This window comes from Dicentrarchus labrax, unplaced genomic scaffold, assembly GCF_905237075.1.
Source record: "Dicentrarchus labrax unplaced genomic scaffold, dlabrax2021, whole genome shotgun sequence".
Classification (NCBI taxonomy): Eukaryota; Metazoa; Chordata; class Actinopteri; family Moronidae; genus Dicentrarchus; species Dicentrarchus labrax.
In genome coordinates this window covers 5,079,731-5,098,485 of record NW_026136716.1, presented here as the reverse complement: position 1 = coordinate 5,098,485, position 18,755 = coordinate 5,079,731, and the positions used below count along the sequence as shown (strand labels likewise).

General features: G+C 45.0%; 1 protein-coding gene across 1 annotated transcript in view; it reads left to right on the top strand.

Moving 5' to 3' along the window:
• The window catches only part of klf7a (Kruppel-like factor 7a), a 36,354-nt gene that overhangs the window by 3,028 nt on the left and 14,571 nt on the right, over positions 1-18,755 (top strand). Inside the window, exon 2 of the mRNA XM_051427745.1 lies at positions 17,600-18,227. Coding sequence (XP_051283705.1) covers positions 17,600-18,227 — 628 coding nt within the window. The remainder of the gene's footprint in view (positions 1-17,599; positions 18,228-18,755) is intronic.

The following is an 18,755-nucleotide window of genomic DNA, read 5'->3' as shown; positions in this document are numbered from 1 at the left end:
GGGCTGAGCTGGATTTGGAACAAGCAGAGCTGGTCATAACGAACTCATTATATGTGGAACCCAGTTCTACTCAAAGCAAAGTGCACATGTGTTATTTTGCATCTTTATACCAACAGAAATTGCTTGTTATCTTGGCTGCAATTTCCAGCGCTAGTTATGCTCTTTTGTAAACTGGCATTCGCTCAGACAAACCAGATTTGGCTTCACTGTCAAACCTTTATCAGTGTCTTTGGGAGCATTCAGATGCTAAAATATAAAAGACAAAACATCTGGATTGAAATTCAGGCCTATATGATAGATTTTTCATCTGCCTTCAGGCTTTGCTGATGATGTGCCCTCATCCACCACACTTGACCCTGATGGGTAGGCTGTAACAGGACACCACAAATGGCTGTCTGTCATTGACCTCAGCACACACTCTATACCCTCCAACACATATATTATCCCTTAGGGGTTCAACAAACACACACACACATTGACTGAGTGCCTGATGCCTACTCAAGCGAAATGTCTGCATGGAGCTGCACGGTGCATTATGGGCTTCTATATGTGGATGTGGACAGATTGCACTTGGCTTCTATGTTTCTAAATATGGAAGGAGTAGCAGGGCACTCCGGCGCGACCTCCATATGCAAGCCCGCGTGCTCAGATGCATGCACTTACAGTACATCCATGTCTTGCTCTTGTGACTCCATAACACGCACATTTCCCAGGCAGCGGCGGCAGAAGCTCCATCTGAGGGGGGGGGGGGGCGACGAGGAGCGTAGAGGTTGAGGAAGTTGCCGAGCACACACATTCTCCCCACCGCAGGGTTTCGCATTTCACAGTACGGTGGGCTCGAATGCCCCCTCAGGAGCGGCGCGGACTTGCAGAGAGACAGTCGGAAAAGAGGAGGGTGCAGAGGCATGGTGAGAAACAGGGGGAAGAAGAAGGGATGCAGATAAATGGAGTCCGTCTGTATTTTGGCTGAGGCCTCGGAGGGAAAAGTTTCTCCTTACTGGGTTGTTAAATTTACGGTCAGCATGGTGACCCCTCTCTCAGCCACTATACAAATCATGGTGAGGATGGAAAGAAGAGTTAGAAGAAGAAACAAAGAAAGATAAAGCAGAGAATCTGAAAACTGTAAATATCTATATTCATCCATACGCTGCTGTGTCCATGTCTGCGTACGTGCACGCTGGTGCGTATGTGTCTCAGTATGTTATGTAATCCTCAGTAGGCCACAGCTGCTTTCTCACACACAGCAGGCATGCTGGGGAGCGCTGCCAACCCGGCCCCCTCCTTCCTGTCTCCGTCTTCCTCCATCCCTTGTTCCTCCATTCGCTCTTTCTCTCCCTCTTTTTTTTCCTGCTTTCCTCTTATAGAATTAGCACAGTATGGATTTTTGATCTCTGCAGGGCTGTTGTGTAAGCTCAGGACTTGTGTGTTTTCCCAACGCCATACACTGCTCAGTTCTATTGTAGAACAGTGGCTGCCAGGTAACAGTGTTCCCCAAGTCACTTTTCTCTGCTTTGCAGAGCACCTGCAATTGGAATGAATGAGTTTAGGTGTCTGAATCATGTATTTCCTGTCAAGGTAGGAAGCTAAAATAAACCAACCCATTAAAAACACACCTCATATCTTCTCTGTGACCTTTTACTCACTGCTGTTTGATTTAATTTTATGCAAATTAAAATTAAATCAATCCTGTAACAGGCACAGTTCAGTATCCTGCGAGCAGGAGGAGGAAGGACAAACTGGGACTTAATCTTATTTGTCTCAAAAGAGCTCCTGCTAGTGTCTTCGCACCACGCATGTGGCTTTATTAAAATGTCACATCAACTGTAAGTATGAAACGTGGAATTCCTGAAATCAAGTTTGGACGATCTCCAAAGAAAAATTTAGTTAATTCCCTTTTAGTTTAACTGACGTCTGGGCCCGATTGCACAAAGCCTCTGGAAATGTGATGGAAGGCAGAAAAGTAGCATTGCGGGATCATCCCAGACGGGACATCAGAGTTGTTTTACTCATATAATACAGCAGTCTTTACAGCTGCAGTTAATTTCCAGACATCCTCGAGTATGCCGTGCTACCTCATGACGCTCAGATGTTGAATATGAAATTGATTTCTTGCAGCCTTGTTTTGCTTGCCTCGAACCCGATGGTCAGAAGATCTTGACGATGGATGCCAAGTAGAATCTATTTGACATGGACCGGCCCGTGACGCACCGAGACATGAAAGGAAGCCTTTGTACGGTGGTGCACAATGCAGCATCTCTGCTGGACGCTTCTAAGTGTTTCCAGCCACAAGGTTATTACTCAATTCATCGATTCTGGGAAAGGATGCACGTCTGTTTACGGGGCAGATAAAATAAGAGAAACAGGTGCATAGAATTTTGTAATTTAACCTTAAATTTACAGGAAATTCTCTATAAATCAGATTTCCTTTGTATGCACAAGTCGTCAGGTTTGTGTATGATGTGTAATGAGATGTGCAAGTGACCCCCTGACCCAGTAACATCCATTCTGCCATAAGAGCGCTTAGTGAACTCTGCCACCTCTGTCTCATCACTCAGGCAGCTGAGAGGTGATTGCCAGTGATAGGTGCCTGCTACTGCTTTATGGGCGTTGATGAAAAGGTTGGAAGCGCTGATGAAAGAGACGGCGGTGGAGGAAGTATTCATTTGTCTGACGCTCTGGTGACTGGCCTGTCAGAGATAGAGGGAGAGGGGTGAGAGGCAAAGGCGGTGGTGTAGAAGAAAAAAAGGCAGCAAACGGGAGGCGAAGGGAGAGGAGGGGAGGGAGTGAGAGGGAGCGTGGTGAACAAGCACATCTTTATGTATGGCTTCCGTCTGCAAAACGCTCTGCCACCCCAGGTTTGATTAACAGTGAGAAGAGGAGCCAGTCATTTTTTCGCCTCACACCAGCACACATGGCTTGGCAATGACTTTCACATCATTTGAGGCGAAATCGGGAAGCCGTTACAGCACCTTACAGTGATCCGACATGCTTCGCTGCTGCCATCCGGCTTGGCAACTGCGGGGAGAAAAGAGAAAGGAAGAGAAGTCTCAGGCACTCGTTTTATGCTTTGGAATAACCACCAACTCTCTCTCTCTCTCTGTATCTCATGACTCTCTCTTGCTCTGTTTCTCTTTGACAAATTCTGAGAAGACAAAGTCACAGCTGCCTTGTTTGATTTGCCCTGCTCTAACCCCTATTTAAAGTCAGTGTCTCTGCAAAGAGTTGAACTCTGGAGAGTTATGCAATCAAAATTTGGCACAATGCTGAATCAAGTCTCTTTTATATGGAATCGTTGCACTCTTCCAGCTTCCCACCTGGAAAGTATGATGGTGAATCAGTATATTATTTGTCAATGAATGGGAGGGAGACTAGCAGAGACCCATAGTCAGAAGGTTATGCATCGATGACTCTAGTTCGAAGAGAAGTAGTTTAAATGAAGAGCTATTTAAACTACTTGCTGTCATCAGCTGTGCACATTTGTGCTTGTGTAAATATCTATTAATGAAAACATGTGCTTTGATTTTACCGCTAGCTTGGACTGAAGTGCCAGTACAGTATCTGACTGTGGTTATTATGGACTTTATCTTCCAGTAGAGTTAAAAAATAAGCTGATTTTATCATTGTTGCTGACATTGCCATGTAGCTGTGGACATTGCTTGTTGTAATGGCTGAACCTCATCAGAGTGAAACTTTAACTTGTGTGTTTTTTAAATCACATGTAAAACAGTTGCCACGAATCACTTTTATGCAAAAGGGCCTTAAACATGTAAAGGCATCAAGTGACGGTGTCGGTTGCCTTGGTTACTTCTTCCCTGTCTTCCCACTTGGACCACAATGTGTTTAATCTTCCAGCCTGCTCACATATTTGTAAATCCATTGGCTTTCATAATGGCCACACATTCGCTCTATGTCCAGGCATTTTATAGCCATCACTGGCTGCGACATACCAAGCGTTGCATCCCATCTTACTGCCTACCTGTTGCTAGGCAGCCTTGGCAAGCAGGAAGACCAGCTTTGGCCTATTTGTTTGTTTAGCTGTCAGTCTGCGAGGCTAATCCCACCCCGAGGGACTCCTAGCCATCCAGAAACCAGAGATCCAGCCATGTGGACCATCTCTCTCCAAAGATTGAGCGAGAGAAAGGGGGGAGAAAGAGATGGAAGGGGGGAGAGAGACAAGGGCAATTTGCCCTGAGTAAACACCACTGCTTGTTGTTGTCATCCAAAGCCAGTCATCAATCACGGGCCTAAGCTCTTGGTGGTGACAGCCGCAAGGACGCGCTGCGCTCTGAAACCGGTTGGATAGTTTATAAAGCAAGACAGTCATTGGTGAAGATCACAGCTGAGTCTCCACTGCAGGCCTTGTTGACTTTTTAGCAGAGTGCGCTTTTGTAAGCCTTTTAAAAGGATGTTATCTTGGCTCAAGGTTCCATTCAGGGTGTCAAAGAGTCCAGTTAAGACGTAACAAGGCCAGTTATCGGCTTTGTGCTTGACGTTTAGCCTTATTATGTAAGCCACAGCAAGTTTGTGCGCCTTTGCAAACGTCTATGAAGTCACGTGCGTGTGCGCTTTGCATGCCAGCCTCAACACTCAGCTGCGGTTGTCCAACATGCAAAGCCAGCAGTGTTTTTCCACCTGCTATGGCTCGCTACTCCAAAGCTGTCTACCTGGCTGACCTGTGTGTGAGGACCTTTTTCCTCCTTCTGTATCTTCCTCTTCCTTTATCCATCCATCGATCCATCTCTCCTCCAAAGATTCCTCATCTCTGTGTATTTCTGTCACTTGCTCCTCTTTTTTTTATCTTTTGGCATCATCACCCTGATATTGTTTTGTGTTCTTTTTTCTGGTTTTAATACATTTACATGCTGGTTTAGATGATGTCCTATGACAAGCAAAAATGTACAGTATCTGTTGAAACTGATGGAATATTGCTAGTATGTGGTAATTAATGAAGTTTCAAACAGGACAAAGCCACAAAACAAGGTCATGAAGCAGCTGCCACCTTCGCTAATATCCTACTTTAATTGTGCAAATTCTCAGGTGACATTTTCAATTAATAAAAATGCCAAAAATGGTTTTGGGGCCAAAGGGGTAGTTGTAAATTGTATGGATAGACTTCTCAAAATATATATTAAAAAAATATTTAAATTATTTTTAAGCTTCATCTCATTGTAAATCTATTTGAAACCAGGGATGAGGATTCAGATGTTTGGTCAACAGCAGGTAAAAGATGTTTTCCATTGTCAGCAGCTGATGCTAAATTCACTGGAAGATTAAACTGGGTCCCAAATTACCCTAAAGACACTGGTATCTCCAGCCAACTGGGTATGTCATGTAGTTTCAGTCATTCCAAGCCCCTGCAGGGTTAAGTTGTCTGAATAAGATACGACTTGTATCCTCAAAACCAGGCAGATTCAGCTTGAATTGGGATTAGCCTATATGTCAAAGCCTGAAAGCACAATTTTTCACCAGGAAAAAATATTATTTTGACATGCAGCCTTGAGAAAAAAAAAAGGCTGTATAAGTGTCAAAGTAGACAGACAGAGGGGTTGAGAAGATTTTGCACCCTGCTTAACTCCTCGAACGGCCTGGGAAGTGCCCTTCTGTGATTTAATGAGACCTGTGGGAAGAGCCATTCATCAGCATGACAGCGTACCTCTGTTTCCCATTGTTCTGTGCTGGTATGTGAGGAGAGCAGTGTGTGTTTTAGCCTTAATGATGGGCTGGCAACCCTTTGATTAGATGAATCTCCTGGTGCTAATTAAGATTTGGGCTGCCAAAAGACATCTGTGTTTATGCCTTCCTCCCTCTCTGTTTCCTGTATATACAGTACTTGCATGTGAGTGTGTGTGAGCAGTTTACTGGATTTGTTTTTACAGTGCCGGTGATTTTGATGTTTTGGTCTAACCTGGGAGTTTGTTTTTTTTTTGTGTCATCTTGTGGGCTGACAGGAGAGTGGGGCCATTTCAGACACAACACTGGATGCAAAAATTGTTTGTTTTTGTTACTGAAAGGGGATTTTTATTTTTATTTTTTGAGGGAAATAGTTATCTGGACATGGAAATCTACTCGTAAAATATGACTATTTTAAAAACATTTAAGGATTGACCAGCATTTAATGGCATTTACATCTATTCATAAGTCCCTCACATTAAGCACAATTAATTCTATTATTCAGCGCTAAATCAATAACAAAAACTAAAACTAAACTATCCATATGGGGATCTGGGATACAAATCACAGCAAATACCAGTTTGTGACTTAAAAAGATTTAAGAACCCCTGCTGTAGATGTTTTCCCCGTCTTTTAACTAAACTGATGGTGTCACATAAATGTTTCACTACCCAATTCCCCCTTGCGTATTTCCAGGGAAGAGAATTTGATAACTTATGCTAACAAGAACGAAAGGCATCCCCGTCCTCCCCCCCAACCCTTCCCTTCCTTCCTCAAATCACTCCCCGCTTGTCTCTAGCACTTGCGTGGCTAGACAGCACTTCGTCCTACTCTCCAGTTTACTGCTATGTGTTATTCAGTCTTTTGCCCCAGATATTATTTCATTGTAAAATGATGCCAATTAGTAAAGCCAGTCGCCGGTGGCTGTGGTCTGGCTTCTCCGTCGTTCCGGCGGGGAAAGTTATTTGGGTCGGCAGCTATTTTCAGCCTGTGATGTTGCCAGGAATACTTTAGGGAGCAGCCACTGTTTTATAAGAGAGCACATCAATAATTTTCATTGGTGTATGTGTGTGTGTGTGTATGTGTGTACAAGCAAGAAAGAGAGAGACATGGAGAGCTTCACAGACAAGAGTTTATTGGGTTTATGTGTGTGTGTTAATACCTGCGTGTGCATAAAGAAGAATATATTCAGCGGAGCAGGTGGTGTATATGCTGTCTGTGTGACTTCCTTCACGCAGGCACATGCACTTGTTCTTATGTTGCACATGTTGCACATGTCACTGTCACAAACTCCCATTAATTTAAAACGCGTTAATGCCTTTTCAACTTTAACCCCAAATCTTAATGCAGCTCTTATTCTGGGCCTCACCCTTTTGCCCTGCTGTCACCCGCTTTCTTCTGAACTGAATGCTCTACTTGCGGGACAGCAGTCAAAGCACACATACAGACACACATAGAGCTAAAAGCCTAAGTCAATGAGTTCCTAACACCTTTCTTAGTGCATCTAACCACTCTCTTCCCCTCTTCACTGAGCAGCCGTACATTGTCAGGATGAAATTGGGGTGAAAAGTCCTCGCACTTTACTTACGCTTTCCGCTGAAAAGCCAGCCGCTCGGCACAGAGGGGTGAACAGGTTCAGCCTGCCGTGCTGCCTCCGCCCGTCCTCGTCCAACCTAAACTCACATACGCTCTCTCTCTCTCTCTCCCTCTCTCTACCCTATCTCTTGGAGGAGAGCCCACAGCAGTAGCAGTGGCGAAGAGACGTCTTTCAATATTTTAAGCAGCTTGGGCTAATCTTTGTCGCTCAGGTTTGTTATGAAAGCCTTGCCATGGGAATAAAGACGGAACGACAGTGCCCCACCTCCTGTTTGCACGGTCTCGGATACACATAAAGTCGCCGGGATGCACACACTCTTGCATAACCGCACAGATTCCCTGCAAACACAAACTCCAACACGTCTGCGACCCTGAGCTAATCCACCTTGGCCTTGCGAGACTGTGCCACTGACCTGCTTTCCCTGCTCATGCTTGTTTTCTCGCCACTTGCTCTGCAACACACTTCCCCATTTTTCACTTCCCAGCTAACCGTGAGTTTTGGTTTTGTAATGTGTAACTGAGCCTGAAAACTGTGGCCCTAACAAACAAAAGTGTTACACAACACATGCACGGCAAAAAGCAGGGTAAACACAGACAGGATGACTGGCTAAAAACAGAGGTGGCTTCTTATTCAGCCGCTGAGAAGCATGTAAGAATGAACCATTTTCGCTCTTATCAGTGTGGGCACGGCGCCACAGTTGCACTTCACGGTTTGTGGACGTGATTGGGATACAGAACGACCCTTTTTGACTGGCACTGTATGAGGAGGAAGCAGAGTTTTTCCGCTTCACTGTTCCCTTTATCTCTCCCCTCTCTCCTCTCCCCTCTGTTATTTTCGGCCCTCCTCCCCTCTCTCTTTCTCTTTCGCTGCTCGCCGCTCTTTTGTTTCTCCGCGCCTTTTCCAGCCAAGGCCCCATTCTCTTGCCCCATCATTGTGTGCGGTAATGAAGATTAGCCAGCCTGTCGCACACAATGGGGTCCCCACATCCGGAGCGCAGACTCCCCAAATCCTGCCGCAAGCTGCTAACCCCGGTGTAAAACCACTGTTGTCGCCGACCCCCTCCATCCACGCACCCACACACATACACATGTTCTGCTTCATCCACACACACACACACACACACACACACAGACATGTCCAATATGCACTCGGCCGTGTTGAAAGCAAATGGCTGAAATGTCTCCTGATTAGATTAGGATGGTTTTGACAGCTGAGAGGGAACGCTTGGCGACTCATACGCCGATAAACAGCAGCTCACCCAAATCCAGTTAAAGAGAGACAGAGTTCCCCTCCCCAGCGAGTGCAACACGGCTCCAGTCCTTGGGATTATACCCCCCCAACCCTCCATCCCCCTTCCTCTTCACCCAATCCTCCATACCCTGCTATTCTCCTCCTTTTTCTCTCCAATCTCATCCTCTTCTCCATCATTCATCTTCTTCAGTCTCAAGATCTCTTCCCTTCTGTTCTCTCTTCTCCTCGCCCCTCTATCCTATTTCACCCTCACCTCTCCTCTCCTCGACTTAATACCAGAACAAAGACATTTTCCACACTTTGTCACAAGCTATTTAGACGGAGCTGTAGAGGTCTTTATATGCAGTACACTTGTTGTATCCTGAGCCTAAGACCTCTTAATAATGTCTGTATCACTCTCAAGGTCGGCAGATCTTTCACGAGTTCAGTCTGTTTACTTGTCAAGCTACTTTCAGCGTTTAGAGGATACATGCGTAGCTTTGTCTGCATGGAAAGATGGATTATACAAATGTGACTGCAGTTTGTTTTTATTGTTGGACAAAATACTGCAGCAAATGTGTGCACCAAGAACACAAATAATCATATCTATACTTACCACATATTGCATACATCTTGGGAGGATGTAAATATGATTACTCACATGAAAAGTTCCACATTTTGGGAAATACATATTTTCACTTTCTTGCCAAGAGTTGAGATGATACCACTCTAATATATGTCCTTTAAGCTGGAGCCGGAAGATGCTAGCTTAGCTTAGCATAAAGACTGGAAACAGGGGGAAACAGCCTGGCTCTGTCCAAAGGTAACAAAATTGCCTGCCAGCACCTCTAAAGCTCAAAAATCAACACGTTATATCTTGTTTGTCTAATCTGTAATAGTGGTTTTATGGGGTGATATGTACTTGACTAATTCCTGGCTGGGATCAGTGACTCTGCTGGTGGCTTGGTAATCACATAGTAACAGCAGACACCGAGAAGGCAAATGTTTGCCAAAATGTCTATTCCTTAAAAGCTTTTCATCATGTGTTTGCCGTTTAGATCTAGATGTTTAGAAATGTAAATTTCATAAATTTCATTCATTATTAGTCAGTACTTTTATGATTAATTGTTAAATTTAGAAAAAAAATCTTAAATTTGTTTCAGATTTTGTCCGACCAACGTACAAAACCACAGGATATTCAATTTGTAATCATAAAGAACAGCATAACCACTCGTTTGAGAAGCAAGAACGAGTGAGTATGAACATTTTTGTCCATTATTTTGTTTCTTAATTGTTTGTTCAAATAAATGCAGTTGAAGTTAACCAGTCATTCAGATTTCCATTTTGTTTGAGCACTTTAAGGACTTCTCATCCACGTTGGTTATTTCCCTAAAACATATAATTTTGTTTCATGTCAGTGTCCAAGCTGTGTTATGGGAAGACTGGAGGGAGGTCCCCGGTGTCAGCGATGATGCGGATGTGTGCTCTCTGTTGTGTCTGCTCGGAGAAAGCAATGGGAAATGTCTTTCTGCTCCATTAAGCAGAGGTCACCAGGTTTTTTTGCGCTCTGAGTGCTCCATCATTGTTGCTTTCCTGCTAGATGAAAGGTGCTTTGAAGATCCCCCATCACACACAAACACACATCCACATGTCGCGTAAGCCTCCAGTAACTGAGGGCTTAGTGGGGAAACGTCTTGCCTCAAAATGAGCAAAACTGAACCTCGCTTAAAGTATTCTGCAAACAAAACAAGTTCAGTTCCAATGTCCAAGAGCAATGCACTAAAGACTGAACGTTGAATTAAAATGACAACTTAAGTGCCTGAAATGTAAATCTAAGCATTAAGTCCAACAAAACAAAATTTAATTTGCTGCCTGAATACCGTTTCAAGTGCCCAAGTGTCTATTAGCGCACTCATCCAAACAAAAATTGACTGCATGCGAAGGAGGTGTCAGGTTTACAACCAAATGTGCATTATTTCCTCAAACTCCGTCAGCAAATCGTGATTTAACAACTGGCAGTGTCTGTTATCAGCTTGAAGCCCGCACTGTGTAAAACCGCTTCAAGGTGCTGCGTTGCCAGGCTTTGACGGAGGGTCTGACGGCGGCCCTGATTATTACTGTGAGGCTAATGTCGTCTGATAAGGCCGTGTGTGTAATTAAGCTGTTTCCGTGGTGTGTTATCTGAAGCTAGGTAAGGCTTGGCTGCCTGGAGAGATGGAGCTGTTAGTCAATGAGGAGGAGGACTCCTGTCTCCTGTCTGTGGCTTGAAAGCTTCATATCTTTCCCTCTCTTTCTGTTCCTCCTCTAAACTGCAACGTATTTCTTTTTTTTTTGCTTACGCATCTGTTGGTGGCTTCCTCCTTCACCCCTTACACTCTCTTCAAACTTTCCTCTCCTAATCTGTAATGTAATTCTTTGCTTAGCTTGTACAGAGGCCTGTTTCTTCATCTTTCACCTGTCTGTCTCTTCCTTCCTCTCTCTGGGAAGGCAGATAAATTAGCTTTGTGTCTGCCCTCTAGCTCTTTCTCTTTGTGTCTCTACTCCCTCCGTCTCTCCTCTGCCTCGTTGCTCTGGAGCCCCGTTGGGGCATCAGGGGCTCTAAGATCCCTCCTGGCCAAACATTGCACCCCCCGCCGCTCTCTCCATTGAGACTAACAGGGTGCAGCGAGGCCGCTCTGCTATTCAGATCAGTGTTGAGGAAAATGAAGCGTTATCTCCCCACCCGCTCCCCACCCTTCTCCTCCTCATTGCACCGTAGGCAGGTTACCCGCTCAACTGGGATCCGCCGATGACGCCATGCTGCTCTCCAAGGAGTCTGAAATCAGGGGGCCGGAGCTCTTAGTGAGTGCACGGGAAGGAGCAAAAACCCTGAAGGGCAGCTTACAGGGGAGGGAGTGCTTTTTGGAGATTTTGTGTGTGTGTGTGTGTGTGTGTACACGGGTGGAGGGTGCTGTGTAAGTATTGCTCAGTGAAGCTATAGATTACCGTCTCTGTCAGCTGCGACGGCCACCGCTGATGAGCTCCTGCGCGGTATCATTTCGTATCGATTAGGCACTGCGACGCAAACACACAAAGGCTGTTGGTGAGATGGCCAGCGCCTAGGGCTACTGGTCATTTAGCTGTCACCTCAAAGTGATGGCTTGGCCCAGCTCACCAGATCAATGGGAGACATAGGCCCTATAACACACTATGATGGCAGGATAACGCATGTGCATAGACACACTCACATATACGCACTTACACACTATGTGAAAGACTGCTCTCTGAATTAAGTGCCTGCTCAAACTTCTCTTTCGACAAAAGTGCCAAGTTTGTTGCTGAATTACAAATAGCAATAACAGAGATGGCTGTAAACAAAGTCAGTAAAGTACAACAGTGAGTCAGAAAACTGAAATGAAAAGAATAAGAAAATAAGGATAAGACAATTTGGTTCTCTGGTTCATCGCAAGCCAGATTTTCCCACTGATGTGAGTACTGTTGTGACTGTGGTGCAGCCTCACCTGTAGGGTAAAACTGGGATTCATTTCTTCGAAGGATTTTATTCAATTAATCAGAGCAGGTATCACAGTGGTATTGCATTCACAGCCTGAGAATCAAACCAAGGCACTCTTATTTTCTGTGACCAATGACATGTGGGATTTAAATAAAAGCAATAAACAGACTGTCAGTTAAATGTGAAACGACAAAAGAAGAGAAACAAAGCTGCGAAGAAGCCAATGTTAATTCATCCGTGACTTGAATGTTACTCACTTTTAAAATGAGTAATCAACCCCTGCTAGATATAAAAATGGTCCAACCAAGTAATCAAATTGTCATTTTGGCGCTGAAAAGGAATCCTTTTCCAATTTGTAGAAGATGGTAATGGCAATCAAAAGCACATTCTGTGCAAACACTGTTTTGCTGTGATGAAAGCATCAGAAGACAACACCACAAATGTGTACAGCCACGCAAACGTCACAACAAAGTACAATATGAGGACGGGCAGCAAGTAGCCTATAAAAAAACATTTGCTGCACCATACTGGTAACATTGTATGCAGGGAAAGTTTGACATTTCGGCAAATTTGCTTATTCATTTTCTTGACTGGATTCAAAGGAGAAATCGAAGCCAACATATGAAGACACAGCCAGAAATGGCAAACTTAGCTCTGTCTAAGGACTCCGGCAACATAGACATTATTGTAATATTTATTGCGGAAACATGACTAGTTACCCAAAAAAAGGATTGTTTCACAGAATCAGCGTGTCTAACAATCAAGATTCAAAGCTAGAAAATTGTTTAAATATAATCCTGGATGACGCAACCCTGCAAGGAAGATGCTGCCGGGGATCATGGGTCATCTTTGAAAAGATGTGACAGCACCCCCCCCCCCCCCCAGTGCATTTAACAATAGTGCTGCATCACCCCCTCAAGCTCAGGGCCCCCTTATAGTCCTGCCCTTTTCAACCCTGCTAGCATCAGCTCTGAATATTATTCATAGCACCTTGTCTCTATCACGGCATCTGTAAAAACTAAACACGGTTATCCTAAAATTAATGAGCCGTATCCACCCCATTACATTTATCTGTTTAGTGGTGTTTTGGGCCTTCCTTTAGGGCATTATGCATGCTCTTCTGTTCATATTTATAACCCAGGCTTTTTATTAGCGGCGTAGCGGGGTGCTAACAGTTGGGAGGCAGCCTGCGCTTTGATGGTGATGGCAGGCGGCTTGGCGCGGGCCAAATGTGACGGGGAGAGAGGATCAGCTGCCAGGCCAAGGGCCCCATGGAAGGGGAGGAGAGGAGAAGTGAGGACTGGAGGAAAGAAAGAGAGAGTGGCTTAAGTCAGAGAACAGAAAGTTGAATTTAGTGAATATTGGTACACAGATCTCAGCCTTCTTGGCTTCGTGAGAGGTCAGTCTTATCAGTCAGTCAGTCATATATGTGACTTGCTATTGGAGTGAAGCATAAGTGGGGAGTAAAAAGGTCACAATTCAAGTGATTTGACCTAAGCTAAAAAACTGTGCAGTGACCTGACCCTAACCCCAACCCTAATGGGAATACAAGGAGTTTTTCCTTTTTGACACTTCTGTTGACACTTCTTGTGGTTTTGCTATGTCTGCTAAACTGTGCACTTTCTAAATATTATATAGCCAAAAGAAGACCTTCATTTTTACTTGGACCATACATTGCTTTTCAGTTCTGACAGACAACTTCTTTCCCTTCCTGTAGAGTTCCTATCTCCATTATCTCTCCAGTACATTCCTATAAAATCAAAAAATTAAAAAACCAACTGAAAAGCATATTGTTTTTCTTAAAGGCTGACAGTGACCGAAGCCACAGCCGAAAATGGTCTAGGTAATTAACTGTGCAATTAAGTGTCGCTATGCTCAACACATCGACCCATCTTGAAAATGATTTTCGGTTTGGCAAGAAAAGCTTAAGAAGTTTAAGTCACCTATTAAAGAAAATGTCAGCATTAGTTGGTTCCAACTTCTCCAGTGTGAGGAATTGCTGCTTTTCTCTCCTATCTATCATTTCTTATGAGGTTTTTGGACTGTTGGTCAAACGAATCCAGCCATATGAAGATCATTAGTTGCAGCCCTATAATGAAACCTTTTGATGCAAGAAAGTGAAAAGAGACAGCACTGGCAGCGGGGTCACGCTAATCGTAACCTTATGGAGAAAGCTACAACGCTCAACCTTGCTTGGATTTTACGCCTCACTGCTGCACTTCAATCAGCTTCCACTTTGACCTTATTAGTGGTAACCTTTCACTCTTCAACCAATTAGATAAGACATTACATCGCCAGAGAGTGACTTGTGATAAACAAAAAAAGGTCGGAATAGGTTTCATATAACACTTCTTGATTGATCTTGATAGGACTTTTTCATGGAAGACATTTTGGCATGTGGGAAAAGCACAGGTGTATTTATGTAGCTGCATGCTGGCTCGCTGTCATTGGTAATGTTATGAGCAACACCTGTGCTTTTTCCACTATGAGTAATGAATATGTGCTGTGAAAAAGGCTCATTTATTCATCATCACTTTGCCTTTCTGTCCGTAATTAGAAATTAGATTGTAATGGACACAGAAAAGTGAAATGCTTCAGAAGAGCACTCCTGAAGTTGATGACAAGTGTCTAGTTTCAAGGAGATGGTTGACAATATGGAAGCTTGAATCTAGGCGGAAGGTCTCAGTCCCACCACCCTGCGCAAAAAAAAAAGGCAATTTGCTCTGATTTGGAGGTGTAGGTGGGGCTGCTGGAACAGCCGATGGATTGTCTCAGCTTATCCTGGCTCGCATGAAGGAATCATCCTGAAAGCTTTTTAGGAAATGGACCCTGGCTTTATGCAGAGCCAATAGATGTTGGCTCTCCAGATCGGCATTCGTCCAAACAGAGCTGGACTGGGCCATGAGCTCTCCTTTATCTTGGCTATTGTTCGATACTTTTGGCGCTTGATTCCTTGCCTACGCACACACAGACACAAGTTGCACATTCACTTTAGGCCACGAGATCAGCAAATAGACGCATTTATGCATATGTGGAGGTGTTCACACAAACAGACACACAAGAGCTGCATAATTACACACAGAGCAGCATAATTATGCTACTCACTCGTGCACTTGCAAAATTATGTGCACACAAATGCAAACTAGAATAATTACATGCCGCCACATACAGTACGTACACCCACATTACACACACAGGAACCGCTGATCAACTGCATGACCTTCTCTCTTACAATGTTAATGTCACCACCTGGGGGAGGAGGGTGATGGGAAGGAGGGGGGGAGCCTCGACGGAGTGATGGGAGAAAAGAAGGAGGAAGACGGACAGAGAGAGAGAGAGCTGCACGATAAGCCTGTCGTACGCGTCGCCCACTCACCTGCAGCCTCTCTCATCCGTCTTACCTTGTCAAACATCCCACATTCTGGATGCACGCACGTGTACGCACACTTACAAGTGCAGTTTGCATGCATGTACGCGTGCCCTCACTCCACCTTACGCCGTGTCACATCCAACATCCAAGCACATCCTCGCACATCACGGTGGGTCGTAACCTAACATTTAGTGTGCATGAACCCTTTTCTGCGTGCATGTGTGTTTGTGTGTGCGGGGCCTGTGGCTTTCCCGCTGACAGGATCCTGTTATGCCAAATGTCACACTTCCAAAAAGGATTCACCCCCCACTGAGAAAATGAAGTCAACACCTTCCATCGCTCTTTCTCTCTCTCCTCTCTCCTCTCTTGCCTTCTTCACCTTGTCCCTCCATCACTCTCGTCCTCCGCCTCCTCCTTCTTCTTCACCTTCCTTTCAGCCCCCCCTCACTTATCCGTTTCTATCCTCTTTTCCGCTCCCTTGAACTATCTCTACCTCACACACACACACACACACACACAATCACACACACACACACACCCCTACACACACAGACACACTCTCACCTTGGTTTGCAGTCCTAAGCAATTTGCTGAATAAAGTCCCCTTTAACTGGCTGGTTCTAGCGGATAATTAGTCTTCACCTTGGGAAAGGAGGAGACGACAATAAGAAGAAATAAAGAGGAAAAAAAGGGGAGGGAAAAGGGTGATTTTGGGAAATCGATAGGGGGTGAGACAGAAGGAGAAGGGTATTGGTGAAAATGAGTGAGAAGCAGATGTTGGGGGCAGTAGGGTAGGTGGAGGGGTTGAAAGATAGCGCTGGCAATGTTGTGAACAGAGCAGGGTTTTTTTTTTTTTTCTGTCTCTACACCCTCACAGGCCAGCACATGCTATTCCCTTCATCATGTCTCGACGCCTTCAATATTTAATTGTGCTCTGAAAGAAAGAATAAAGGCAAAGAGAAACCTTTCTCATTTAATTCACGATTCACTGGCCGCAGCCGTCAAGGAAACAGTAGAGACCTCGCAAATAGGACGTGAAAGAAGTTATTTTTCAAAGTCATCAAAAAAAAAAAAAAAAAAAAACATGTAAGTGTGCAATGGAGGGAGGAAACCGGAGCATTATCTTCACTTCTCACTGTAGATTTTGTCTTGAGCAGCTTTTTAATTTGATGTCAGAATGCAAATACTGTAGACAGTCAAAAAACAACTCCAAATCTCTTTCTGTTCCTGGAAGAAGACAACTTAGAGGAGAAATCACACTCCCTTAGCAACAGACAGCACCCTCCAAAAAGGGAAGGAAAAAAAAAACTGTGGTTTTATTTTTAGAAGGTGCAAACAAGGAAAGGGGCGGGGGTTGTAAGATTGTAAATGTCTCTGATGTGTTCAGTCTGTACAACCTTATTCCTGATAATGGAACTAGCTAGTCTGTCTGTCAGTGCCTATTTACACACAAATGAAGTGGCGAGTAGCACGCGCCCAGTGGAGTTGCTAGCCTCCATCTCAGCTGTCAAAATGGGTTAGTGGCTACAAGCGAAACACCACGATCCTTGGGATCAAACTGGCGCCGTCCGTTCAAACATAATAGCTTCATCCTCGGACACGGAGCGTCTCTTTCCCTCGCTGACTCTCCTCTTAGAACCTCGCCAGCTTGTTGTAAAGTAATAGACTTCTCAGGATGCCAGTTCACACAAATCGGGGATGTAGCCTTTTTATTTGCCCTCCGTGGGGAGAGGTGTTTGGAGTAATAGGGATGAAGCAGACCATAACTACAGCTGAATAAATCTTCCTATCTTGGCTCAGTGGAAGCCGGTGCACACATGGCTTGTCAAAGCTCTATAAAATGTTGTTTGATAGGAGTTCTGTACAGTTTAGGACTTCTCCTCCTGCTATCCACTCGCCTCGCTTTCGTTCCGCGCTACAGCGGTTGCAATCAATCAGTGTGTAATCAGCCGTCTTGCTGGAGCTGCCAGGTAATCCTGGCTGTCTTGGTGGCTATCTGTGCATGTGCGCATGTGACAGCTGGCAGAGCTGCTAAGTTGCCTGTCTGGGTGGGTGGATGGCACCATGCAGATTTTCTCTCCACAGTGTCTAAAGGCATATCGGATGATCTGATAGCTGTTGAAATTGTCAAGTGGGATTTGAGAGTGAGGATGGGCATTTTCAGTGCAGATGCCCAAATCCATGAACTTACAAGAATTGAGTTTAAATTGAGTCTTTTCTTCCACTTTCTCTCTTGTAGACCTGCCTAGAATTGGAGCGTTATCTGCAGACGGAGCCCAAGCGTCTGTCAGAGCTCTTCGACCAAGACCTGGATGGCCTCTTAACTCCTGCCTATCTGAAGGAGGACGGCGAGGAAGAGCTGACAGACACCCTGCTACCCAGCCTGCCCAGCCTCCCTGAGCCCCCTAGCCCACCTCCATTGATCCTCTGCCCGACACGGAAGAATTTTCCCTCCCCTGGTGCAATGAAAAGAGACCTCAAACCCAAGGGCCAGGGCCTGGAAAATGTAGAAGGGATGGAAGGGGTCCACCAAGCCCAGCTGAGCGCTGTCACCTCCCTGACGCCCCCGTCATCACCAGAACTGGGCCGCCACCTCGTTAAACCCAACCAGACACTGACGGCCTCGGCTGATGGGACGCTTACCTTGAAGCTGGTGGCCAGGAAGGTGGGGCTCAGCGCAGCCCGTTTGGTGGCGGCGCACGCAATCCCCGTCCGGATTAAGGATGAAGACGAGGGCGCTGCATGTGTGATCGGGGTTGGGGAGCTACCGGAGAACAAGAAGAGGATCCACCGTTGTCAATTCAACGGCTGCAGGAAGGTGTACACCAAGAGCTCCCACCTAAAGGCCCATCAGAGGACACATACAGGTGAGGATCAGAAGGAGTTTGTAGTTTCTTTTTAGATGTAGCTGTATCAGTAAGTGCACTGTTAGTGGTATTTGTGAAAGAAGAAGCAGTAGTAGTAGTAGCACTTTGTTAGAGATGGAATATTATTTGACTATTTTGGGTGCACAGGCCTCTTCATTGTGCAATATCAGTGTAATTGTTTGGAATTGTGCACACAGCTCACATTAATATACATTAATTTGTGTAAAGGTGTATGCTTGTATATGGAAAAGGAGTTGTATCGAGACAGAAAGTTACATATTAGTTGGTGCTCTTGACCCTCTGAGACTTTCAGCAAGGCAGCTCTGAGGACACCTCTCTTACCAGAGGTAGCCACCCGACACACCTGCTGGTGATAAAATTGATTGACACTCATTGTTGGTGACAGGCTAAAAAGGCTCAATCCTGAAGCTAAATGACTGCTGCACACTGAAGAAAGCATAGCCAGAATGGCTGTACTGAACATAGAAACTGAAAGAATAGAAATGAAAGAGCTCAATTTGGATGTGC